Source organism: Emydura macquarii, unplaced genomic scaffold (assembly GCF_026122565.2).
Source record: "Emydura macquarii macquarii isolate MOO-44397 ecotype Brisbane River unplaced genomic scaffold, CSIRO-AGI_Emac_v2 contig_1119, whole genome shotgun sequence".
In the NCBI taxonomy this organism is placed as follows: Eukaryota; Metazoa; Chordata; order Testudines; family Chelidae; genus Emydura; species Emydura macquarii.
The window spans coordinates 3029534-3057015 of record NW_027131256.1 but is presented as its reverse complement, the minus strand read 5'-3'; the positions used below and the strand labels follow the sequence as shown (position 1 = coordinate 3057015).

The window sequence follows — 27482 nt, the reverse complement described above, 5'->3', positions numbered from 1 at the left end:
GTTTAGACTACGCAGGTCTAATATGGGTCTCAGACCCCCCCTTTGCCTTGGGGATGAGGAAATACCTATAATAGAATCCTCTCCCTTTCTCGTTTTGGAGGACTATTTCCACCGCCCCCATGTCAAGGAGAGTGACTACCTCCTGCAAGAGGAGTTGCTCGTGAGAGTGGTCCCTGAAGAGGGACGGACGGGGAGGGTTGTTGGGGGGGAGAAACGTGAATTGCAGGGCATAGCCCCGGAGAACTATTCCGAGGACCCAACGATCCGATGTAATGCTCGCCCATTCGGTGTAGAAGTGCCTTAATCTGTCCAGGAAGGGGCGTGGCGGATCCAGGGAGACAGTAGGTGTGCCACCCTCGGGTGCACCATCAAAATTGCCCCCTCTTATTGCCTGATCCCTTGGGGGGCCCCTGCTGGGAGGCTGGGGACAAGCTAGGGGGCTGATTTCGCCTTCCGAACCCTGTTTCTGTCCCTGCCCCTATGGGGCTGGAAGGGTCTAGGCGAGGGCCTTTGTTGCTGCTGCACCTGGGGCCATGACTGCTGCCTAGAAGCCTGGGGCATGTACAGGCCCAAGGAGCGAAGCGTGGCCCTTGAGTCTTTAAGGCTGTGCAGCTTCTCATCAGTTTTGTCAGAAAACAGGCCTGACCTGTCAAAGGGGAGGTCCTGAATGGACTGCTGCACCTCCTGGGAGAGTCCCGAGGATTGCAGCCACGAGCACTGCCTCATGGCGATGGCGGAGGCCATAGCTCTGCTCGCTGAGTCTGCAGCATCACTGGAGGTTTGCAGCGCCGTCCTAGCGCTGTGATCCCCTCATCAAGGACTGTGGTGAAGTCTGCGGCCTGGTCTTGGGGCAAAGCCTCAGCAAACCACCTGAGGGAGTCTCATAAATTAAAGTTGTATCTGCCCAACAGGGCCTGGTGGTTGGTGATTCGAAATTGCTGTGCCACAGTCGAACAAACCTTTCTCCCAAACAAGTCCAGTTTCTTGTTGTCCTTGTTTTTGGGAGTGGACCCCTGTTACCCCTGCCTGTCCCGCTGGTTGGCCGCATCCACCACCAGGGTTCCCGGGGCCGGGTGGGTGAAGAGGAACTCAAACCCCTCAGCCGGGACATAGTACTTGTTCTCGGCCCTCTTAGATGTAGGAGCGACCGAGGCAGGGGTTTGCCACAGGGCCTTGGCAAGTTTGAGGACCCTGTCGTGCATGGGCAGAGCTACCCTTGATGGGCCCTCTGCCCCCAGCACATTGAGGAGGGTATCCTCTTCTTCCACTAATTCTTTAACCTCTAAGTTTAAGTTAGAGGCCATCCTGTTAAGCAGCTCCTGGTGCGCCGTGAAGTCCCTCAGTGGCACCATGTGGTCCCTGGAGGCTGCTTCATCTGGGGGGGGAGGAGGAGGAGACTGTGGCTGCTTGTCCCCCTGGCGACGGGCAGGAGAGACACACGGCTTAAAGCCAGGTGACCCGGGCATGGCCCGGCCACCCTAAGCCCTCGAGGGTTTCTATTCTGTTTCTAAACTACTCTACTTAACAGTACTTAATGCTATTTAACTAACTAGGCAATAACAACAAAGTTCAACAAAGGGGAATGGTACTTGCGAAGAGCATGAGTCGTTCCAGCAACTGTCACGAGTGGAAAGAAGGAACCGAGGGGCCGTAGGGTCGGCGGTGCCTCATATACCGCGGCATGTGCGCGGGACTCCAGGGGGCACCAGAGCCAACCCTACGGGGTCTGCTGAGGGGAAGAAAGTTCCGGGAACCGTGCATGGTGGAGTGCACTCACCTATATTGGAACGGACATGAGCAAGCACTCGAAGGAGAACTATTGATATAGCACAGCCAAATTCCATTGCTGCACTTAACTTTCTAATTCAGTCCTTATGACTGTTATTAAGACTCACATTATTTTTAAACTGAATATCTTAAATAAAACCAAACTTCCTTACCCATGTTATAAATGACACCTAGATTACTGAAAATTACAGAATTTTTAAAACCTAATGCACGTTTCACAACTTATCTGTTGATGTCATTTCACCATTTATGGGTGTAGATATTTTTTTCATTTCTCTGATTGAACATTGAAAATGGACTTTAGGGAAAAAGACTTCCGTTTTAGACATTGTCTGGGATGAAAACACTAAAAAAGAACTTTTGTTGTTTTTTAAACATTGTTTTTGAAATTACACAAGCATCAGAAAACATTGTTATAGATACAATTTTTATTAAAAGCTTATTTTTATAAAATCTAAATTTGGGTACAAATTTAACCTAGCAGTGTGTCTCTAAGTACCAACAGCTGGAAAAAATACAAGGGCACAAATTGTCCCTTCCCCTCATGAAAAGCAGCAAGATGGGACACTTTGCAAGGACATTTTTTCATATTCTCTCATTGTTGCATAAAGCAGAATGTGGTTTGCACCCAAACTCGGTGGACTTTCTGGCAGGTCAGAGCCACCTGCCCAGAGAATCTCTAGCCCTGCTCTACCTCTGAGTTCCAGCCATCTCCACACTTTGGTTGCAGCGTCTTCTGGGAACTCTAGCGTGCTCACAAAAAAAACCTCAATACAGGTTGGGATTGTATTAACGTTTTCACACATCTTCTGTGGAGACGATGTGCATCCCCACCTGGCCTTCCTTGAGTACTCCCCTTGCACAGATCCCAGACAGTACAGAGAATCCTTCCCAGTACTGGGGGATGGTACTGAAGAGGCATCCCAGCCCCAGTCCATGTGGAGGACAGGAGATCTGAGCATGAATACTGGTCTCCGTGGGGATGAATCGGCTCAAGTGTGTATTCTGTTTTTGTACATGAGAGACAACATGCACTTTCAGTCTAAAATGTTTTTAGTTTTAGATTAAGGAAAATACTGACATTAAAGAACAAACATAACGTCTCCTCATAATATGCTAGAAGCAATTCTGAGAAATGCCTTCTGTTTGGACATAACTACTGTCTTTGAACCTTCATGACTTTCTGATCACACAGCCACTTCTTGTTCTCTGAAAGGTTCTCTCTGGAGAGGCCAGTTAGCTATTGAGCTATGGAGTTATGGAACTGCCCTTAGAACCTGCATTTGCTGCTCCTGGGGTTTTTCATTGTTTGACTGCGGGGCTGTTAACGCTGTCAGTATAGAAGTACTGTCAGGAAATGGCCTGCCTCATTGATTTTGTGTAGCTTGTCTTCTCTTCCTCCTGCCCTTCATGTGTGGTTATGGGGCAGATGGTATATCTGTTACTTTGGCGGGTGTCAGCCCTTTGTATCTGAAATCTTACATTTTCTCCCACTTACAGTGGAGTAACTGGCATTCTTGTTGTAGTATTTCTTCTGTTCTAGTTTCCTGATGTGTGGTGGTTTTTACTACTTCAGGGTTACATGTCTTTGGCTGAAAAGGCTTGTTAGTACTAAGATTTTTGTCTTTCTGCCTGTAACTCTCTGAACAGATGATTGTAATAAGGCATTACGAGGTGTGTTTACTTCCCTAACAGTGCGAAGTAGAGATTGCTTGAAGCAACCTCTGCTTCTGTTATTTATGATAACTTTTTTAATTGTACACTGTTAAAGGCTTAACATGGTACACTTGAACTGACACGTCAATGAGAGTGGCCAGAATGAGCCGTTTATGAATTGTGTAATTAACTCATCTGGAACCCACAGACAGGTACAATGAATTTTCATTTCCATAGGCCCAATAAAAAGTTTTTAAGCATAAAAACTTATTTTGGCCATCAGTCTAGAATTAGTTCAGCTTTTGTAAGTTTGAGTTAGTTTGTGTGTCTTGTCTGAGGTTGTCACATTTTCTTTTGGAAATGGATAGCATTTGAATCAGATATGCACCAAACTCCTCCTGCGTGTCCTCCTTTAATTATTTAGAGGCACTCTTGATAGCATGACCACTATAAGAAGCTCCTCACATGCCCTGTATTTTATATTTAACAAATATTTTGAAATTCCACTATTTTCTGCAGTTGCTTTGGGGCCTGGTTTCTGCTATATGGCTTCCAAAAGTTTAGGGTCTGTCTCCATCTTGACCAATTTCTGCCCATATGCATATTTGTGAAACTACTGACGACGACAAAAATGCTGATATTTCTTTTTCAATCTGAGCTTAATTCTGTTGTGATTTGAAAGCACATGACACTGGGCAATCTCCTTGAAACCAGTGTCTCCAATCTGTGGGAGTCTGCATCGAGATATTAGACTCTCAGTTAATGTACAAATATTGCAGTACCAGTCCTGCCAGATATTGAATGGGACCTGATCCAATAGGCAGCCTCTGAGAACACCTACCAGATTGGGCCCAACGGGTGAGAAAGGCGCTCCTCTCCCTGTCTTCCATCAGTCTGTGGACTGCTCTGGGGATTAGGTGGGTGGCGGGTATCCGGACACCTAGAGGGAGGCAGCAGTGCATATGCCCAGAGGCAAAAACTTAGGGGTTGAGCAAGTTTAGACGCTTACAGAACTAGGCAGCAGCTGAACGGGAGTTTTGTGCATCACATTGATGTCTAAAACTGGAATTTAAGTGCCTAAGGCTATGTCTACACTGACGGCAGCAAAGTCGCCGCTGTCAGATTGGCTTATCTGGATCGACTGAGCAGTCAGTGAAGATCCACTCAGTCGATCCAGAAGTCGACGTTATTAACCCACCCCCGCAAGTGGCATAGCACTGCGTTGATGGGCACGCGGTTCCTGTCGGTGCAGTGCAGTGAAGATGGTGCACAGAAGAGAAGCACAGCAGTTGATGGGAGTTATGCAAGTTCTCTGCGTACTTTGCATAACTCCCATCGACTGCTGCTGACGTGCGGAGGTAAGTGTAGACCCCTATGTCTGACTGCTGCTAGCTCATTCCTATCAGAAGTGACTTATCCCTGGGGGTCAGATAAATACTTCTGAAGAGTGGAATTTTGTACCTTTTGGAACAGAGCAGTTTTCACCAAAAAGTCAAGGATTTTCAAAAACTGCCCCATGAAAGGATATTCCAGCACCTCCTACCAGGGCGTCACCTTCCTGTGCCGTTTCAAACTACCCAACTTGAGCACTGTGCTATATATCCCAGACGTGTTCAAAAATGAAGTATAAACATCTCCAACAAAGTGCAGTTTGCCCCCACAGGATTGCATCCTTACTTGGTTGTGGATATGATGAGAAAGTGTTTTTACTTTAAATGGGAAAATAAACAAATTCTTCCCATCCCCTCCTGCCTCCTCTTTGAAAGTACATACATGGATACCCCCCAGGTGCATGAGGATTATTCACAGGCAAAGGGAGAGCCCCTGGTTCAAATATTGACAGTATACTACTAAATTGGCTCTAACTAAACAATGGCAGGGGGACAGGGGGAGAGTGGTTTTGTTGCTTTTCTTGGTCTGGGAATAGTTTCTCAGTGTGCTTCTTCTAGTTAGTTTTAAAAATTATCTTGTTAGCTGTGCAGAAAGCCCATGTATGTATAACATTTTCCTTACTTTTAAAGTGAATGAAAATAAAAGGAAATTTACTATCCCACAGTTATTTGATGTCTGCTTAATTTTAATACAAATTACTATCTATTTCATTCCTAAGTTAAGATGATTTCATGAAAACTATAGGCCCAACTGAATACTGAGACTGTTGTTTTGCACTGTGCGTTGAGGATTTTATTTTGCAGTTGTTTCACTTGCTAGCAATTAATTATACAAGGCAGAAATTGTTTTCCAATATCTCAAGTAATTTTGACACATTTTAAAAATGAAACATACAGGCAGAGGATCCCCAAAGTCTCTATAGATCCAGTTAGTATGACGTGCGAAGTAATATGCACACAGCTGGGAAGAATCTATTTAGAAGTGCTTGCATTTTTTGTTTTAATATTATGCAAATATAGCTTTATGCAAAACATTTCAAAGTTACTGTACCTAAAATAGTTTCATACAAACAAATATGCAGAAAGGGAACCCATCAGAGCCCAAATTGAATTTTAAAATGTTCTAGGTTGCATGCTTCCACAAACAAAATGAGATTTTGATTCCTCTATAAATGAACAGAGATCTTTGTTTTCTAAGCACCCTTTATACTCTCCCTGCCCTGAAGCAGTTTTACATGGCATACTTACCACAAATCATTCCTGACATATAAATTGCATTGTACATAAGTAGAAAGTGCTTCAGGATAAAGAGATATTTTAGGACTTTGATAAGCAGTTTCGGACTCTTATATAAGCTTTAAAGAGTTTTATATCTTTGAATTAAAGATGGGCCCAGATCTCAACAGCCCACACACTGGGAGTGTTTGAAATCCAAATTCAGCTCAAATTCATAGTAATTTGAATGTGAAAACCCTTCAATTGTGTAAGCAGTGGCAAGTGATTCATATGGTAGAACGTGGGAATCTTTGCATAATAAATACGTGAGGCTCTCTGATGGAGAGTGCAGATCATGCAGTGAAAATGTTTAGCTCTGTCTGTCTTCATATCAAGTGGTATTTTTGCTTTCACAGCTCCTGGTTATTTTTAAAATAGACTGAAACTCAAAACCCAAGCTTGAACCTACCCATACACAGGTGATATCGAGCTAAAGATCCAAATATTCCGCCTTCAGTCTGTATCTTCTCCGATGGCCTCATTCTCCATCATTTCACATCAGTTTTATCTTAGTAAACCCAAATGAAATCATAGAATTACACCAGCATTCAACTTGTGTAACCTGGTGGCGAATAAGGTGCAGACTCTCTGAACTAATTACTGAACAGTTAGTCTGTGAGGGCCTGGCGACGGCCTCACGAGATTGAGCCCTATATTAGTAGACGGAATTGCTCTGAGTTAGGAGATAATAAGATAACCAGTAATGAGTTCACATCTCACCAGTACAGTTGAAAATCTGAAGCAGGGAAACTGTCTGAGTCTAGTCAGTAGGAGGGCACTCACTATAAATTCCCAATTAATTTTCCAGTGGTACTTGTTTGTGCTTAAAACAACTCCTGCTGCTTTCTAGTGAATTGCTTTAACATGCAACGTAGCTTTAGCATGGCACCAGTAAAATGTGTTTAGAGATGTTTCTTTATCCAGATCCATGTGCAGCGTTCTTAAATGTTTGAATACCCTGTGGTGTCAGTTCCTACCCTTTTGCTCCTCTGTGTTGCTGAAGCATTGCCATCAATGATTTGATTGTTTGTCTGTGTCATGATACGGTATGTGAAGTAGATTAATTTTAGGACTGTTTGTTTATATTGACTATCAGAGATTTGAGTTACCACAAACAATAAACTAGTAATACGAAGGAAAATATTTTAATAGTTGCATTGTTTTCTATGTTTGGTGCTTGAAATTTAATGAAGTATCCACATGAGGATAGTATAAACATTTTCAACTGTGTAACTTTGTTTCCAAAATATCCTGATTTTTATACCAAACATTGGCTTTAGTCTTTGACAGACTTTATAAGCAGATCAATGGTATATCGTGAATTCACTAATTTAAAACTACACACTACAAACATCTATAAATGAACTCAAATATGTTGAGTGTTGATAATAAGGCTCTCTGATGGTGAATATATACCTTACAATGCAAATGTTCGTCTTACTCATTGGTATTTTTCTCTCATTCTTCATATCAAGTGATACTTTTGCTTTCACAATTCCTAACTATAAAAATGAAGGATTTTATGCTTCCTTGTTAATGTTTATTCCATTATTTTGACATAATCATGATGACACCTCCATTGAAGAGATGATTTATAGGGGTATATTCCCCTTTCAAAGCTCTTGCAGAAGTTAATGAGAACAGAAAGGCGAATATTTCCCTTAAGGTGCATTAATCAGCAGCATACACATTGTCATTAGCATTCTTGTTTTTTAAAATTGCATGGGGAAGTGAGGAAACTGTGGTGTTATTTCCACTAAGCCAAAGGGAATGGAAAACATTATTCATTTTAAGACTGCTATGTAAAGGTGGCAAGATGGGATTTTATTTCTGTGAACTAAAGCATGGGAAATGTTTCATTTGAATTGCTTTTTTTTAATATTTTCAAAAAACAAATCAAACTTTCTTTTAAAGTCACCAGCTCACTGCAGCAGGACCACTGTGTCAAGCAAGAAAACTGCGTTAGGACTGTAACTGCTCGGGGCTGCTTTCATATAAATGTCATGATGATGGTTGGCTCAATTGTTCTTGTCCTTTTGCAATGCATGCATTTTTGTGGCAGTAGGTTACATTTCCAGACGGGCAATGCTTCAGCAATTACATGGAGTCAGTACATTCTCACACGACGAGCGTCACTATGCCGCTTACACATGGATGGACAAAGGTAAGGCTTGAAAACACCGCCCTCATTTTTATCCTAACATGTTCGTTGAAGTATCCTGTGTTTTTCTGTCACAGTGAGGTGGGTAACAGTGAGAGGTTCCACATTCAGGGGAAGTCAGATACAAGACACGGATTTTATTTGTCAGAAATGTTTTTCCACAAACTAACTATTGCTAAAAACTAGAAAATAATATAACAATCAAACTAAAACAGAAATTGATTCATGTAGGTCAAGCCATGTCTGAAGAACCCAATCCATATGCAGGGCAGAATTGAATTCAAATATAAATAAAGCACAATTATTTTTAGGAGGGCAGAGGTAGGCCTGACTGGCTTACTACTTTCTTTGCTGAAGCTCAGAATGTATTATTAATTATTTATATGGCACAATCAGGGTACACAGTACATGCCATTATGCAGTAGGTAAGCTTCAACTGAGAACAGTTGCATGCAATCTAATGGATAGACAAACAGTGGTTCATGAAGTGCATGCTTAGTGGTCTGTGGAGATCTGGCTTTTTGTACAGTGGTGGCTGCTTCTCCCAGGCTTCTAGCTGCTTCTACAGGTATCTGGAGACTATAAAATCAGCTGGAAGCAAGGAGGAAGAGCAAGCATAGCGCCATCCACAAAGAGAAGAGCAAATAGGAACCATCACCAGGGACTGGAACTGACAGACACCAACAAGAGGAGCCTGCTCAAGGGAGAAGAAGATGAGGCATCTGGGGTGTATGTCCTTTGGATAAAGTGGTGGAGGGGGCAGCTTGTCAGGCAGTGAGTCCAGGACACAAGGAAATTTAGTGGCAGAACAGCATGTTTGGCGGGAGAGAGAAAAGGGAGGATATAAGGGGATGTGGTAGCAGGGGAACATTTGCCCTGGAAAGAGGAACAGAACAGATTGGAGGAGAGATGAAATGAAGAGTAAAATAGAGATAAAAAGACAAAATTAAACTCATTAAAGAGAGCTGTGGAAAAATTAATTTCCCATGTAATCAGTTACTTTAGTTGCCAAAGAGCTATGATGTGTTCACGAGTGGGGGGGCGCTGTGACCCTCATGAACACCACGAGGAGGAGAGGAATCCATGAAACAATCCCTGTTCAAAAGTGGTCCATACTATGAAGATATTTGAGAACCCTGGTGAACACAGCAATATAACACGATACACACAGCATGGCCTGTAATCTTTGTTGCTGAGCTGTATTTTACATTAATATCAACTACATCAATAGAAAAAAGTGGGACGGCAGGAGATAACATTGACTGTGGAGAGGATTGTAGAACAGGCTGCACTATTTGACTGAAACATTCCCACCTGTTGGCAGAGATTGAGGCTGCTGGGAAACGTTAAGTGAGTTCTTCTAACTTGGCAGTGCAGGCAGCTTGTTAACTATCCCCTATGCTTGGGAGGAAGGCGTGATCTCTACATAGAGATGTGAAGCTGTGGGCAGAGCAGTCTGGAGGGAAGAGTCCTAGGAGTAGCCAGGCCTGCAGAGATGGTCGGAGATGAAGTTGTTGTTTTTTGTCAAACTCAAGGAGGGTAGGGAGTTTGACTCTACTCAGTGTGTGGACTTTGTTTTAGAGCAGGCTGCTCACTCAGAGTGGGATATTTTTGACGTATTCTGGAAAAGCTGTGTGGGGGCAGGGAGAGAAGCAACCTTGAACTGGAATAACATGAGGGCAGAAGTGGCAGCAGGCCCAAACAACAGCTGTGGCAGGCCTTGTGGCAGTTTGTGAAGGAGCTCACCAAGAACAGCAGCAGCAAGTCTGGGAGCCAATGGTTGACAGGTTCATTAACCCAGGATCACGGTCTGCGAGTCGGTGAGCGCCAGCCCTTCTCTGTCTATGGTGAGACTGGATGGTGACCCTGAGGCCTGCTGGTCACCTTTGAGCTGATGGCTACTGTTCAATGTGAGTCCTGGGGCATCTTTTTAGCTTTTTTCACAGTAGAGCTACAAAGGATTAAAAAAACGTAAGTGCCTACTTGTTAGAAAGACCACACTGAGACAGCGTCAGCTCCGCCCTAGAGCAGAGTTCATAGAGCAGATCTTAGGGAGAAAACTGGAAGATACAGGGAGCTGGTGGGAGATGAAAACAGAGGCTGGGGCCGGATGGGAGGACTTCCATACCTTCTTATGTGTTTAGTTTATGGGGAAAAGGAACATGTAAGAGAATTGTGTTACATATGTAATTTTGTGTTACAAATGTAACTTTGTCTAATTTTGTGTTACAAATGTAATTTTGGGGAGACGTGGACTCACTGAGCCCACTGCCAATCACCAAGAGTCTAGGAGGAAGCCCCCAGCCCAAAGTATTGTGTGAGGAACAGCAGTATATACAAAAGCTTTGTTCCTCATGGATCTACTGACAAGAGATGAGCTCTAGTAGAGGCCAGGGGTCTGGCTCTCCCAGTGGGTAATGAATGGGCCCGTAGAAATGGCAGGGAGAGTGGTGGCTTGCCAGGTGGACTAATTGCACACCCAGACTTTGGTATAAGAGGGCTTGACAGGGTTGTCTAACCCGTTCTTAAAAACTTCCAGTGATGGAGATTTCTCAACCTCCTTTGGTAACTTGTTTCAATGCTTAACCACCTTTACGGGTTGGAAGTTTTCCCAACATCTAACCTAAATATTGAATGCTTCAATTTAAGCCCATTGCTTCTTGTCCTGTCCTTGGTGGTTAAGGAGAACAATTTATCACTCTAACAATTTTAAGTACTTGAAGATTGTTATCATGTTTCCCCCCCCCCCCTCCCCCTCCCCTCAGTCGTCTCTTATCCAGACCAAAAAAACCCGATTTTTTCAATCTTTCCTCAGAGGTCATGTTTTTTAAACCTTTAATCATTTCGGTTGCTCTTTGCTGGACTTTCTCCAATTTGTCCATGTCTTTCCTGAAGTATGGTGCCCAGAACTGGACACAAGACTCCATTTGAGGCTTAATCTGTGCTGAGTAGAGCAAAAGAATTACTTCTCATGTGTTGCTTACAACACTCCGGCTAATGCATGAAACACCCCTCTTTGTTAGCAGTCATTGATCCTGCTGGGAAAGGCTTAGGAGAGTTCCGCTGATTCCCTGAGTCAGGTGCTTTTATACCTCAACCAGATAAAAAGGAGTGGCTCTCTAGAGAGAGAGTGTATCAACAGTGTGTGAGACCCCTGAGGGAGAAGCCCTAGGAGCAGCACACCTGAGGCCTCCTTGCTGGTGGATTCTCTGTACCTTGACGTCTTTAAACCACGATTTGAGGATTCAGTAACAGGTTAGGGGTCTATTGCAGGAGTGGGTGGGTGAGGTGCTGTGGCCTGTGTTGTGCAGGAAGTCAGACTAAATGCTCATAATGGTCCCTTCTGACCTATAAGTCCGTGAGGCGAGGCCTAAACTGAACTTTATCAAATAAAGCTAAATGCCAGGGGTAGGTTTTTTTAACTGTTTTAGAGCAGGCTGGGAAGGTCACAGAGTGCCTCTGAGCTTTCCTAGGTTACGTGGTTCTGTTCAGAAATCTTTGACTCCAAAGTCTCAGAGATGTGTCACGCTGATCTTTTGAAATTCAATCTGAACATTGTATTTAATGGAAACAGCACGACATGTTCCCAAAAGTGTCCCAAAGATTATACCTGTTACTGTCAGTTCTGCTAAAAGGCATGAGTTAATTGTACTGCACAAGAGCAAAGAACGTTTATTCTTATTTAAAGGAAGGAAAAAGTCCTGTGACACATGCAAATGGCACATCACATAATTTAAATGCTGTGCTTGTCGCCTACACAGACTGTGCAGACGTATTTGTCCCTCTAGCATCTTTCGCAGCCTGAACACCAATATGTTTGCTTTTTACATGATCTTGTTATTAATACCAACGGGAAAACAACCTGTGCACCATGTGGGGAAAACGAGGTTTGGGGTCCTGGGCCACCCTGAGCTGCAGGGTCAGGGACACATGGAAAGCCTCGTCACTAACTCTCTTTGGTCAGCAGCTGGTGCAATGCTGATGACTGCCTCCAGCACTCCATGGCTAGAGTGGTGCACGGGCCGTGAGGATATGGGGCGCATTAAGCTGTAGCATATGAGGTACATAGCAGCCAGGACCCTGCTTTTATGCAGTAGTGTTGAGCCAGGGCCAAGTAGCAGCACCAACACCTGCACCGGGAGTGGAATGTGAGCTCCTTGGCTGGGGAGCATGTGGCACTTGGAAACTGAACCAGGCATACTATTCTTTTCAGCATGAAGGGGACTAAAAGCCCACAGGGCTGCAGTATTGCAGAGCTTGTGCGGGGCAAAGCTACGGCCTCACTCAAAGTGTAGAAATTGTGCAAACTGCAATTCCCACGTACATATAAACTGACCCTTTCCCGCCAAACATTGAGCTGTGCAGCAATACGTTTATGTGCATCTGTCCAGTGCTGGCAACTGGCTAATTTCTGCCACTTGAGTGGAGGCACAGGAGGAAGGGAGCTTAATGCCACAGTAGATGTCTGTGGGACAGGGATCCTTTTTAATCAGACCAGGACCCGCATATGTGGTATGAAGCTTGGCTGCGGCTTTAGTTATGGGGGACTGATTGATTGGGAAGGTTCTTAAAGTCTTCACCAACACCAGGAAGTATCTACTCCCTAATCCCTTCTACTGGCTCCTGAACGTTCTCCTTTGAGAAGATATTGCCCTCATCTGGGGCTGAAGAGGATGAACTTGCTTCTTAACAAGGGCTTGGTGGGGGTGAAACCTCTCTTGGACACTAGATGCCACAGTGATGGCTTTCATTATATGCATAGATAGATTTGATGAAGGTGGCCATAGCATCCCAGTTATCTCAGCAACTCGACTCCAGTGAGTAGCTGAATGTACTCTGAGGTGCTTAGAGAAGTCTCAGGCCCACTAGCACCAAACATGTCTTTGTCTTCCACCGTCGCCTAGCCTCTAATGTTGCAGAAAAGCACCTGTGACTTTCAATGTTGTGATGTAAGCCAGTGCCTGCCTTTGGCTCTGTGTAGCTGGATTGCAGAGCTGGCCCAAGGCTGGCTGGCAAAGATTACGCAGGGTCCCTGCTTTCTTCTTGTTGGCCAGGAAGCACAGTGGAGGCATAAGAGATCAAAGGGATCAGCAGCAGCCCTACTCAGGGCAGACCAAACTGTCAGCGAGACTACACTGCTGCCTTGTGTGCCAGGAAATGAACTAGGGTCAAAACCCAACCCCTTTCCTCCTGCTGCAGCCACCCCCTGCTCCCCTGAGTCCTAATATCACCCCCAGATCCTTCATTGGCCAGTCCCTTCTCAGACTCAACTCCCTCCCCTCTGCTCCCGCTGTGAACACCTAGCAAGGCTGTGTTGAACAGCTTGTTCTACCTGGTCTGATGATAGACAAGGCTGAGTGAGCCTAACCCTAATCAAGTGCCTTCAACAGCTGACCAAGTTCAATGCCATTCCCTTTCCCAGAAGAGTTGGGAAGAGGCCCATGCCCTGGGGAGATTCCCACTGAGTTTGGCAAGGGGAGAATGTAGGTGTCTGTTTCTAATTGGTTGTCATGGTTACCTGCCAAACCATACAGGAAAGGAGCAGCGTGTCACTCCAACCCCATTGTGTGGAGTCTGTTGAGGGGCAGAGAAACTTTCTCACTCCATTGTATGGAAAGTGGGAGCTGGTTTGAGGGGAAAAGGGTTAAAAGATGTTCCTTCCCCCTGAACATTGTGTGGAACAGGGGCCAGTTCAAGTGTGAGCGTCTCCTCCCAGACAGCAGCTGCCCCGGACAAAGGAGGGTTACTGTGAACACACTAGTAGCCGTATTGATGCTTGTAACACAGCAAAGCAAAGGACATGTGCAACAAGACCATGATGCTGGCACTGAGCCCCCACTTCATGTCCTGTAACAAGGTACATGATTTAATTTTAAAGACATCGGTTATGTACGAGTCTAGGAGAGCTCCTTTGAGCCACGAGGGGAGCAGATTCTGGTTAGCCTATGCAGATCTCTGTAATAAGCAGTTATTTCTAACAGGCTGATTTGTCTGGAGAGCTCTGACAGCATTTTCACTGTTGCGTATGCACCGGCAGGAAGTTAAGACCATGCCCATATCAAAATGTTCACCGAGTCCATGATGGATACATACGACAATGCGTTTGCAGTTGGCTTTCAGATACATTTGTATCTGTGCTCTAACTCGGCCAGCTCATGTCTGCTCGATTGTATTTACCTTATTTAAACAGAAAACCGGGAAAACACCTTCAGCCGTTCCCGAAGCTCCAGCGTCTCCAGCATCGACAAAGAGTCTAAGGAAGCAATTACAGCTTTGTACTTTATGGAGACCTTTGCACGGAAGAATGACTCTACTCTCTCCCCCTGTCTGTGGGTTGGAACAGGCCTCGGTATGGTCTTGATCATCTCCCTTAATCTCCCTGCTACTGAGGAATTAAGACAGACAGAACCCGTCATGGTGTCTCCAAGTGGTAAGTGCTTCTGTCTACTTTCCTGTTCTTTCTCTGTCTCAGTAGCAGGAGGGGGTATAAATATCTGATTTCTCTGACCAAAGTCTCTCATGTAGTGAGTTTTAAATCATGAAGATTAGAGCATGCCTAGAGCTATAGACATTCCTTGTAAGAGACTTTTTTCAGATTGGAAAAATAGTTCCTCCTGGAAAAGTGTATTTGGGATTCCCTTGAACTTGTCAAGACTTGATGGATCATGTGGTAATAGAAATGTCACTAAAGTCCAGTAGAAGGTATCATTAGATGTATTAATAATACTTAGCACAAATAGTTATTTTCATATTTAAAAATATTCATAAATCTGAATTATTCCTTCCCTGTGATACAGAGAGCTGCTCCCACTTTTGCAGATGGGGCACCAGGCAGAGGATAAGACTTGGGAGCCAGTGATAAAGCCAGCCTTAGAACTCAGGAGCGCCTGCCTTCTAGCTGTGGCAGACAGGTCTCGCTCAGCCAGGAGGTCTAGCTAGCAGAACAAAAATTTAGCTTTTTGCGAAAGTAGTTGAGGAATGAAGTAGGCCCTAGTTTCACACCAAGTTTTGATGATAATTACGATGATAAGATTACTGACACAGAGGGTGTTGAATTGAATGCAGTTATGGACACTGAGGAGCACATGCCATGAGATTAGACACAAGGGCAGAGAACAAAAAAATGAGGTTCAGTTCTGGAAAACACAAGTGAATACAGGTGAGGAAAAGCAATCCCAGATACGTATATTAAATGAGAAGGGGAAACACAGACCAGAGAGAGCTGGCAGTAGATTAATCATGTGTGTGTGGATATGGCTGGGAAACAAGGGCAGTGTAATTTTAGACTGTGTAGACAAAAGCATTTTGTCACAGAGCAGAAAGGTTATAGTCTTCCTACATACAGCTCTGCTTCAGCCACTGCTGGAATATTATGAGCAGTTCAGGGGTGTCATCAGAAAGTCACTGAGAAACCAGAGGATTTCAGAGAAGAATGACAAAATGATTGTGGGCTGGAGGGGATAATTTCCAAGCAAAGATTGGAAGATTCAAAGCACGTCTTGACTAAGTGACAGGCATGGGTTACATGGGATACTGGAGGGAGGTAAACACCAAGGAGGGACAGGATTTATTTAGCAGTCTGAAAGGGAAATAACTAGGAATAATGGGAGAAAATTTAGGAGTGAGATATATTAGAGTTTGGAACTGTAGTCTGTATTAGACAGGGGAAGGATAGGCACTATCTCACTTGGCATTTTTAAAACCAGACTGGAAAAACACTAGAAATTGCACTGTAAAGAACAATCCTATTGATAAGAGACTGGGATACGTGGCATAATTGGCCATTTTTATCTCTAAATTCTACTATTTGTACTATTTTTTTAGGTTGCCCAGAGAATTTTCAGTAACTGTGGCCCACTCCTTCACTGTCTGTGTGGCTGCAAAAATATTTCATTTAAAGCAAAAGGTTACTTTGTGTAGCGCATTAGCTTACTTGGGCTAATGTGGGCTACTGTACTCCTCCAAAATGGAAAACCTGGATGCAAACTATACCCTGATGCACCTGTGAAAAGCATGTGTCAAAGCTAGAGAATTATATTTTATAGGTACGGTTCTGACGCTGAAGGGAGCAGTGCTAACTTTTTCATGCTTGGACTGCATGGGAACATTGATTCAGCCACCCTATGAAGTATGGAGGGACCCAAACAGCATAGATGACAGTGAAAAAACAAGAAAAAGGAAACTCGTCATGCATTCTCCTTCCTCCTCCCAGGATATGGGAGATCATCAGTTTGCTGTCATCTGCTCAGAAAAACAAGCCAAAGTCTTCTCACTGCCTTCCCAGACATGCCTTTACGTTCATAACATCACAGAAACGTCCTTTCTACTACGAGCAGATGTGGTGACCCTGTGTAACAGTGTCTGCCTGGCTTGCTTTTGTGCCAATGGGCATATCATGACACTGAGGTACTTACCTAGCTAATCATTTGGCAAAATTGAAAAAGGCGACAGAGTCAGGAACACTAAAGGGGAGAAGGATTCATGGTGAATTCCCTGTCCCTTGCAATCTGCTGAAATGGGGAGGGGGATGGGGGGCTGAGCATGTTTGTATTGTGCACACGTTTAAAGGAAAGCTATACCCATTTTGCTCTAGTATGTAAATTCTCTGAGTTAACAGTCCTTCTCACAATATAGTACCAGGATTATCTCTGACAGCTATAGCATAGCAGAAGCAGCGGTGCTCACTATGACTAAATTTGCAGGATAATTTCCATGCAATCCACCTCTCTTCAGTCGCTTATAACTGTCAGCTTTCACCTTTGGGGCTGAAAACTTCCAAGCCTGGTCTCACCGCTGTAAGTTCAATGAGAGTAGAAATCAAAATACATGGTAAAAAAAAATATGTTTTACCAATTCTTATTTGGATAATCAAAATTGCTAAGGTGAAAAGTTGAAAAGTGACATTCAAGTAGTCCTCGGGCAGGAGCAGCAGCGTCCGTGAGAGTTCTAACCAACCTCGAACCTTTGGAAAACACAAGCTGCACATTCTGCGGATTTTTTTTTGACTCCTCCAGCGTTAGGTGCCAGCTGAGCAGGGTTTTGAGAATCTGAGTGGCACCCCAATGCTGGACTGAGGTGCCAACAGTGGCAGCTTGGTGTCTACATCCTTTTGTGGAGCTAGCCCTAAAAACCTATTTTGGTCACCAAAGTTTGCTTTGAGACCAATACACAGAAAGAGCAGATGGGTGAAGGTGGGAAGGTGCCATTGAAGCACATGTAAGAGTAGGACTGCGCTTTGCATACCACAGCATTCTAGGCTGTATATAGAAAATACTGAGTTACCTGTGGGTTTGAATCGTGCAATAGAATCAAAGCATTTTCTGTAAATCCCAACATAACACAGGCATCTGCTTCTCTTCAGCTTGCCCAGCCTTCGCCCATTGCTGGATGTCAACTATTTACCTGTAACGGACATGAGGATAGCACGGACATTTTGTTTCACCAATGAAGGGCAAGCGTTGTATCTCAGCTCTCCCACAGAGATCCAGCGACTGACATACAGCCAAGAGATGTGTGACAATCTACAGGTAGGGCTTGCAGAAAGTATACAAGCTGCTTGACTGTCTTGTGGAGAAATTTATGGGGCACTAATGGGCTCCCATTGTGAGATCTGTGCTGCCCACAGAAGAGGGCTGGACATATTTCAGCACCACTTCTAAACCAGCCAGAGGCATCTCTACAGAGCCCTGCCACCCCTGCCTTGACCACGCTGGCATACACCATTCTCAGGCTTTCAGCTGTTAACACCACACCCTTTGGTTTAAAACAGTGTTTCTTAACCTCAGGGTTTAGAGGGGTCGCAAGTGCAGATCTGGTATTGGGGGTGGCAAGAAAGGCAATTGCCTGGAGCCACAGGGGCACCATGAAACTAAGTTACATGCCTCAGCCCCGTGGGCGTGGGACTCAGGCTTCAGGGGTACAGTAGTTTGGAAAGGTTAAGAACCACTGGTTTAAAATCTAGTGTAACCTGTTCCTTTTTCAGATAATTTTCATTAAATCCAATGCACGCTTATTTTTAATTTGGAATCTGAAACGCCACATAATATTGTAAAGGTTGCCCAGGATATTTTGTAACATCTGCAGTGTCATGCATGGAAAAAATAGGTCAATTTACATCAACATTTCTAAAGAACCAATTTTCTCAGGAGAAAAGTTCCTACATGTGGAAGGAGTAAAATGGAGAAAGAAATACTTAGCGGTATAGTATCATTGTTTAATGCTCTGATCTCTTAACATGCATGTGTTAAACCTATGAAAGAATGCAGAACACGAACCCAACATTTTATCAGCTAACGCTGGGGGAAACCACATACAGATGCTTCTACAACAAGATTTGTTCCCACAGAGCAAATGGTGTATTTATAAATGAGCAGCTTATGTGGAAGAGTATGGTTTACTTGTAGGTTTCTCAAAGTAATGATACTTATTCCTCTTCTAAGTTTAATTAAATAAATGTAATTAATTAAAGTGTTAAATGGTTAAAAATAGTAAGAAGTTAGACTAACATTATTGCCAGCAGATGTGCCAGGCATTAGATTGAATGTAGGCTACAATCTAGGCTGAAACGTCAGTGAAAAGGCAATTGCTCTAGCTTTTATCTTTTTTAAATGAAATCAGTGCTAGCCTGACAAACCTATCGCTGGAAGTTCCCTCTATATTCATAGCACAGGACACTATGGACGGCTGCAGCAGCAGGCCACTTCCCACAGGCAAACCACACCCCCCTGTATAGCTTATGCTTGTGCTGTAGGAACCAACTCATTGGGACAAAGGGGAGGTCAACAGTCCTTGGCCTCTTTGGAGTAGTTCCTGTCCCCTAGCAATGTACCGAGTCCACAAACTGACATTAACGGTAATGATTTCTGGTTACTACTAAGTGGAGCCAGATTTGAAACAGGTTGACAGTCGCCATAACCTGAACCTATGCCAGTATAGCAAAGTCCTAATGTGCTGCTCTGGTTGAAAGGTTTAAAATGTTACAACTGCTTAAAAATGTATGGCACTCAATACCGGGCTGTGTCTAACTGAAGGAAAAGTGCATAAGCGCAATCTCTATTCCTTCCCTAATTTTAATGTTGCTTATTTTATTCAAAAAAATAAATACAGGCCCCACACTCCACTTTAATCCAGCTTCTTCAGCATTCAGCCAATAGGCTAGAAGGTCAGGCTTTCTGAGTTGGATTTTAAACCATTAAAAAACTCCAAAAAATCCATTAGTGATTAAGACATGTTTTTGAATTATTTACAGTAGTTTCCATTACAGCCCTTATTCACAGGTGGAAGAAGCTTCTCATGGTGCATTATACATTAAAATAGATCAGCTATGAAGAGGGTCGTTTATTCCTGGCAAAAGCTAGTTCATCATGTTAGATTTTGTACACTGAAAATGTCATTTATGTAAAGAAAGAGAATTGTGTGGGGCTATTGGGGAAGGATCATTACCAGTAATAAAAGGAAATAAGTTGGGGGTTGTATAATTAGCAGAGACCTAGGATGCCAAACAAAACCCATGGTACTGCCAGCACTTGTTAGACCAGGGGAACGTGTTGAGCAGCAGAAGTCATCACAGAGTGCTTGGCACTTTCAACATTGAAGAATTGTTATGAGGAATGCGTGTTGCAGCCAGGCTTGGGCTCGTTGGAGAGGAGGATTTGAATCAACTGTTTCCAAATCATTGGAGGGACGGCTAAATACATCACTGAAGATGGGTTTAAAACTAGGAGCTGGGCTAGATTTTTGTTAGCCCTAGTGAGGGAATAAGGCTCTTACCTCCCAGCACTGCCACGTTCCAGCTGTTCACATCACAGCTTCTGCACAGACAAGAGCAAGCCAGTATTCCCCCAGGAGGAGCCTAGGCAGAGCCATTGTTTCACCACCCTGACCGACCAGCTGGCACAGAGCAGGCCATGCAGTAGGAAGCAGGGAGGCTGGCTGAAAAGTGGTGCTATAATCTCCTTCCTCCGTAGAGCAGGCAGGGAGGGAGCATGGAGCTATTGAGAGTCTAAGGGGATGTCTATACTGACAGTGGCAAAGTCACCGCCGTCAGATTGACCTATCTGGATCGACTGAGCGGTCAGTGAAGGCCTGCTCAATCGATCCAGAAGTCGACACTGGTAAACCACCCCCTCAAGTGGCGCAATGCAGTGAAGACGCCGCACAGACGGGAAGCACAGCAGTCAACGGGAGTTATGCAAGCCACTCTGCGTAGCTTGCGTAACTCCTGTCAACTGCCGCTAAATCGCCAGGTATGTGTAGACTAGGGCTCAATGGCAGCTCCTTCCTGGCGCACTGCTGAACAGGCCTTCAACAAGCAAAAATAGGAACGCTAGGAAGAAGTATTCGAATTCATTCAAAGGATAGTGTGTGAGACACGCACACACACACCACCTTCTCCCTAATACTAAAGGGTTTCTCTTCAAGTTTTGCCATAACAACACACTAGTGTAGTACATACCTCCATTATTAATGTGCTGACGCCATCTCCCCACAATTGGTTTGAAGCATACAGGTATAAGCTCTCTGAGGGCAGGGGCTATAGCTTCAGCTGCGTTTGCAAACATCTCACGCACTATTGGCACTGTGTAAAAAGTAAAATTAAGTGGGTTGGAGGCACAGATAACATCCAAAGATGAGCTCTCACAGGGAAGGTGATGATGGCCTTTTGTAAAAATCTCTTCCTAACTGTCAGCAAGCTCTAAATTCATCTTTATTGTTTTCTCTTTTCCAAGTATTCACGGTCTGGTTGCCTGGATAATCACTAGTGCAAAGCATATAATTCACAACAAATCGTTTCTTCAACAATTTTTGTCTCTTCTGCCACTCACCAGCTGATTGTGCTTGCTTGATTTTAGTCAACATTTTTATGTTGTAGCTTCACTGCAAAATTTGCTCTCTGCAAATCATAAAATATGATCCCACAAGGGGAAGGAACACAGATAAACTAATTTTTTTAAATGGGAATGGATTTGGTTGGACATTTTATCTGCACTATTTATCCCGCTCTAGAAGTAACCAGACAGCAAATGCTTAATGCTCTTCTCTCCATAGAATGAGGATTTTTTTTAAAGGGTGGACTTTACAGACTTTCAAATGTTGTCCCTGCTAGCCCTGGTTTTGAAATACAATATGCTGCATACATCAGAATTCATCCTTTATTTGCCAGCCAGTTGATGTCAATGGCTCTTTATTCTAATCCAGACATTTAAAGTAAATGACAATCTTCACCTCTCTAGTTCCTCACGTGTTCTTTTGTCTGACTTTGGATAGGACATGCTTGGGGATTTGTTTACCCCAGTGGAAACACCAGAAGCCCAGACCAGAGGCTTTCTCAAGGGGCTGTTTGGAGGCAGCGGGCAGACCTTTGACAGAGAAGAGCTGTGTAAGTGATTCTTCTTAAGTGATTCTAACAGTCAGAAGACACAGAACAACTAAACCAATACAAGGACAGGACACGTGATCTAGGAAAGAAGGGATGTTAAAAATGTCAAAGATAACACTATGAAGGAGGAAGAAAATTTTTCCCAGAAGCTGCTAGGAGCAAGAGCTTGATATTTCAGAGCCTTGTTTTCTATCTACCCAAACGTTTCCTTCCTTCCTTCCCACTAGGAACAAGTGAACAATAAAACAGCCCTTATTGAAGAACAGTTTGGAGAGAGCACTAGTATCATACCTGCCTGGAAAGCATGAGTCAGTCCACGTGTTCCACAGCACACCCCAAGTAACAGCCAGGGAGTGAGGAACTAGCAAAGAACTCTTTGGTTATTGGTGGGGGAAATGAGTTAACTCCCACCTGAACATCCACTTTCCCTTTGTAGTTGGCGAGGCATCGGCAGGAAAGGCCTCTCGGAGTCTGGCTCAGCACATCCCCGGCTCAGGTGGAATCGAGGGTATGAAAGGAGCTGCAGGAGGGGCAATCGGAGACTTGGCTCGTGCACGCCTTGCCCTTGACGAGAGAGGACAGAGACTGGGAGAACTGGATGAAAAAACTGCAAGCATGATGGCTAGTGCAGAGGCGTTTTCCAAACATGCACATGAGGTAGGGGTCCTACGCACGTACACGTGGAGAGACTTTGCCCTAACCAGGGTTACCCAAGGTCAAGAAAGGTGAACTCCTTCAGGAAAATTAAACTAATTAGAATCCCCTGAGTTTTGTTATAGGTATGCTTATCTTAATTTATACAGCTTCCATGCACCCTCCCCCACACACTGGGGAACGCTGGTGTAGATCTTCATTATATGCTATGTCTTCTCCTTTCCTACATGCTTTGGTAAGCAGCAAAGTATCATCATTCACAGCTGCACCCACTGAAATGAATGGGGCAGTTCCCCACATCAAAGCTGTAGTTCCAGACTCTCTGCAAATGCAGGCAGCCATCTAATTTGGTTACACTTACTCCACATTTTCGTAGTTTAAGCTAAAAGGGATGATCAGATCATCTAGTCTGATCGCCTGTGTCTAACAGGCCATTACATTTCACATGGGTTTTCCTACATTAAGTCCAAAGACTTCAATTGATCCAAAACAGCTCAGTCCTCAGGAAACTCAACTGTATGCCATGGACAGAGAACAGGGGAGAGCCAAGGTGCCACCACTGCCCAAGGCTCCTGCAATGTTTTCTTCAGAAACAGCCATCTTTCAAAACTGCTGCCATCTCCCATTGTTCTCAGTGGGACGGAGAGTTCAAAGTGCCCTCAGTTAAGATGACCACTACCTCCATTCATTGACGCATCAGTGTTGCTCCTGACATCAGAGCGGACCCACCATCTTCCCTGAGGGCAACGTATGGGCCTCAGTCCTTTTGGGAACAATGGTGAGATGAGGGCAATATTCATGAATTTCTCTAAAGATTTTACATGCCGTCCCTCCTGCCAAACGTTCAGTTATGAAAAATAACAGTAGAAATACTACCATTAACCCTGGCAGTTTCTTTTAAAAACCTACTTGTTGCACAAGATTTACTCAACAGGGAGGGGGAAATGAGGGTTGGTCACATTTGTGCACCTGGATGCAGGAGAACATGTGGGGGCACTAAGGGGCCCGGAAGGGAGGAGGAAAGGGGGGGCAAAGGGCATGACCAAGGTGTGTCATACTAAACTGGCTTGCACTAAACAGACTGCTTAACATGGAGATATTTGAACTGTAAAACTGAAACGATGTCATCATCTGGTATAGTCCTAAGCGTGAGAATCAATTGAAAAGAAGGGTAAGAATATTAAAAAATATTTAACTGTAATTCCGATTTTCCAGGTGTCTGTACAGCTGGATTGCCATCTACCCAGTGCCCCAGGGAGAGATGTTTGTATTTGGTTTCTTTTGGCTATTATAAGTGTGAGGCAAAAAATACTCTCTAGGAGATGCATAGAGGTAGTGCAAGGACTGACAGATGGTATATCCAGGAGGCAAGGGATGTAGTGCGCCCCAGTGCCTCAGGATCAAAAAGCGAATCTATAGCAGTTCCTACGTAGTCTTATGCAAAAAGCAGAGTGCTGAAGTAGGAATTCCCTGAGAAGCTTTGCTTCAGTGAACAAGAACTATGGGTAAATAATTATCTTTGCAGAGGTGTAACACTTAATTATGACAGAGAAAGCAAAAAAAAAAAAAAGGCAAGTATTTCACAGCAGAAAAGGGAAACGACATGTTTGGGAAAGCACAACCTGCTGCTGTTTTTTGCTCCAAATTTTCTACTTGATTATGAAGTCTGTGACAGCTAATGGACCTAATTCATTTGTGGAGTAACACCACTAGCTCAGTGGGGTTAAACCACATAATCAGCAGCAAACCAGGGTTTTGTCTCTAATTTTCATTTTGCTTATTTCCCATCTCTGTAGTTGATGCTGAAATATAAGGACAAGAAATGGTACCAGTTTTAGACTTTTAAAGACGCTGCTTGGCTTGGTTGAGAACACTATTCAGGGAAACGGAAACTTATTCCCAAAACTACTAGTCACTGGCCAGAAGCAAAACCTTCTCCTAGGAAACGGTTTCCTGTTATTTGTTTGGATTCACCACCAGCGGGGAGTCAAGGAGGAGAAGTTTTACAACCCACAAGATGGAGCCTAGAATTGTATTGGTCTTTTAGTCAAAATACCTGGCTCACGGTGTAGTAAACCTCTTTCCAAAAGGAATTGAATGAACTGTCACGTTGGCATGTAGGGTTTGTTTTTTTCCAAAAGCACTAGGAATGAACTGTGGAGAGTGTCTCTGGTTAAAAATATCCTGTACAAACTAGAATGTTAATGCACTTATAAAAAAAAATGAATAAAATTTTGCATGACTAATTGACATCTTAAAAACAAAGAAAAAGAAAGCATGCTGTGACCGAAGAAAAAGGGATTTATTTCTATGCTCAGCAAAAAATATTTAAAAACCGCAAAAACCTTTATTTTTACACTACAACCAGCCAATACATTTCAAGCATGGCTGCTGCTACTCTCAAATGAAAAATTAGATGAGCTACATTTTCTTATTTGCTGCTGGTTCTTTTCCTTAGAAAGTCTGGCTTGAAATCATCAGTACTATTTAATTCCTATCCAAAGAATACACTAACATCCAAATGCTTCATTTAGCGTTTGTGAAGGAACCAGATGGGATGTCTCCTAAATGAGAGTTGGGAGGGGTCTTTACAATCCAAAGAGTGCAGGAAATGCCTTCCATAAACATTAATTTTCTGAAAGATGTGTACAGCTTGTGCTAGATTCAGCTCCAAACATCCTTGAAGGGGGCTGTGATAACATCGTTCACCCCAGGAGTGGCTGAATCACTTGGTTGCCTTGTTTTTCAATATTAGAAGCTGACGAGAAGGTGAGTCAGTAATTTATTGAATTAAACTGAAAAAACTGAGGGCCCAGTGTGTCATGCTGGTAAATCCCCTTAACTCAGTGACTTTAGCAGCTTATAGGAAAGAATTCTCCCTCACGAACTGATGCTTAGGAAATTGCACAGTAACCCAATTTAAAGCTGGCTGGCTGAAGAGCACAACAGCAACACGCTTAATCTGCAAAGCCCTGCAACTGTAATTTTATATGAACTGGTTTCTCCACTGTCTTGCCTGGTGTATCACCATTTACACCTGTGCAAAGTTGGTGTAAAACACTGCCCTAGAGATGAGTGAAATGGAGAATGCAGGAGTACATTATACCTGCTTTGCACAAGTGTAAATGCCTACACAAGGTACAAAGTACTGGGGAATTAGGCTTTCTGTTTATACCAGTAAAGCTGCTGCCAGACCAGCACTGCTGCCATGACTTAAAGTGGCTTGCTGGTTTCCACCATGGACTTTTAATTCTCTTCAGTTTGTACATACTGTCAGATTCTTTTCAGTAGCAGTTTATCATTATGTATTTGCATGACAGAATTCACATTACATAACCGTCAGTTTCCTTCCCCATCTTAAGTTATAATCCTCTGCATCATTGTAAATTTCCAAAGTAACCAACTGTGAAGTCAGATGGATTCTAAAAGTGGCTTGGGAACAGGAAGAGGTCCTGTTTGTTGGCAACTATGCAAGTACAAATTAGGGAGAGAGAGAGAGACACTTTGCATCACAATTCTCTTTGAAGGAAAATGATCTGAGGAAGCAGCTGCAGCTGGTGCCCTCCCAAATAGCAATGGCCATCAGATTTTCATGCAAACAGACGGCAGCTCCAGACTGAAACGTAACTTCATCCATTTTTGTATCATGACAGTTTAATGCCCACTCTTGACGACAAGACACTGGACTAGATTCTGCATTTCCATGGAAAGGAATGCTAGCTCTCACAGTCTCTTTCAATTGTTCCTTCTCTTCTCTATTTGTAGTGGTGGGGTGGTTGCTCATTGGCGAAAACACCTCTTAGATATTTAATTCAGCTCCATTTTAGATACAGTTTTTGGACTCAGAAGTCTGGCATCATACTTGCACAAGCTGTGTGAATTAAAGCTACGGAACAAGTTTGAGGCGCCATTGGTTAAACTGTTCTGGCTCAATATGAATTCTGTGCACTACTACATTTTGCTGTGGGCCAGGTTAAAATGACAGCTTTGACGGTTACAGTTCAGTTATAGGTCTCGAAAAGGCCTTCTGGTTAATCCAGTTCCTTTGTGAATTGCATGTTTACTCTACCTGTCCCCTGGCCTAATCTTCTGGGCAACAAAAGCAGCCACTCTGTGCAGCAGACGCTTTTTAGCATTACAGACATCTTAGAGAGGATGTGTTTCCTAACCTGTGTGCATGACTAGAGAAGGTATTTAAACTTTCACGGGCTTAGAGTTAGCCCCAACAGGTAAAGCTTCAGGAGGGAAATCATTCTACCAGGGACATGGGTTCGTTCTGCAACTTACCACACCTGTTTCTATACTAATATAACCAGTATGAAAAAGACATTCCTGGCTACACTGGGAGTTTCCATTGCAAGTCAATGGCATGTTGCAGCATCCGGAGACCCACCACAGGTGATTGTATGGACAGACTGGTGGGAAGCTTGGTGAGTGACTAGTTCTGTACTACAGAAATTCTTGGCTTACTAGTTCTCTTTTAGGCAGAGGTGTTGCTCTAACATCAATACAGGGACCCATGATCCTGAATTAAGTGGGAGTCTCCTTAGGCAGATGCTAGAGCTCACTCAGACATGAAGAAGTCGCTCAAGTCAGTTTAATTATTAAACAGCTACAGCATGCGCAGAGGGAAATGTGTCTCCAGTAGCACATTTACACTACCCTTGCTTTATTAACAGTCTCTGACTTACAGCAAGCCATATCAGGGGGAAAGCCAGCCAGTAGCTTTCACTTTGCTTCTTTACTTCACAAAAGAATTTAGATTCCCCAAACATATCATTTTTAATGTTTAAATCCTTCATCTTTCTCTCTAGAAAAACTCCCCATGAGATTGCAACTGTATCTTCCTTGCATCTATTGCATATTGTACATCTTTCCAGAAAGTTACAAATTACTGTTCTGTTATGTTTGGCTCTTGTGTCTATAATTATCAATTTTCTTGTAGTCTGTAGAGATCTAAAAAACTGTATATGTTTGTATATAGAATGTTCTATATATATTTATATATATATATGTAATGTATATGTTGTATAAGTTTGTTAGTGCACTGTTAATGCTTTCTATCAAGATTTACCATGGATATGGGAAAAGCCTTCACCTTAAAATTTAATGAGGGAGGGGGAAACCTGGCCTGTTCGTTTCTTTAGGAGGAGTGTGGGATTTTTAAAAGGCCCACCCT

At 43.6% G+C, this 27482-nt stretch overlaps 1 protein-coding gene across 3 annotated transcripts in view; it reads left to right on the top strand.

The window, feature by feature from the left end:
- The window catches only part of STXBP5L (syntaxin binding protein 5L), a 354593-nt gene extending 330058 nt beyond the window's left edge, over positions 1–24535 (top strand). For all 3 annotated transcript variants that reach the window (XM_067546369.1, XM_067546370.1, XM_067546368.1), the window contains 6 exons: positions 14462–14701; positions 16317–16677; positions 17633–17798; positions 21538–21649; positions 22086–22306; positions 24100–24535. In XM_067546369.1, the coding sequence (XP_067402470.1) occupies positions 14462–14701; positions 16317–16677; positions 17633–17798; positions 21538–21649; positions 22086–22306; positions 24100–24141 (1142 nt within the window). In that variant the 3' untranslated portion in view covers positions 24142–24535. The remainder of the gene's footprint in view (positions 1–14461; positions 14702–16316; positions 16678–17632; positions 17799–21537; positions 21650–22085; positions 22307–24099) is intronic.
- The last annotated feature ends 2947 nt before the right edge of the window (positions 24536–27482 follow it).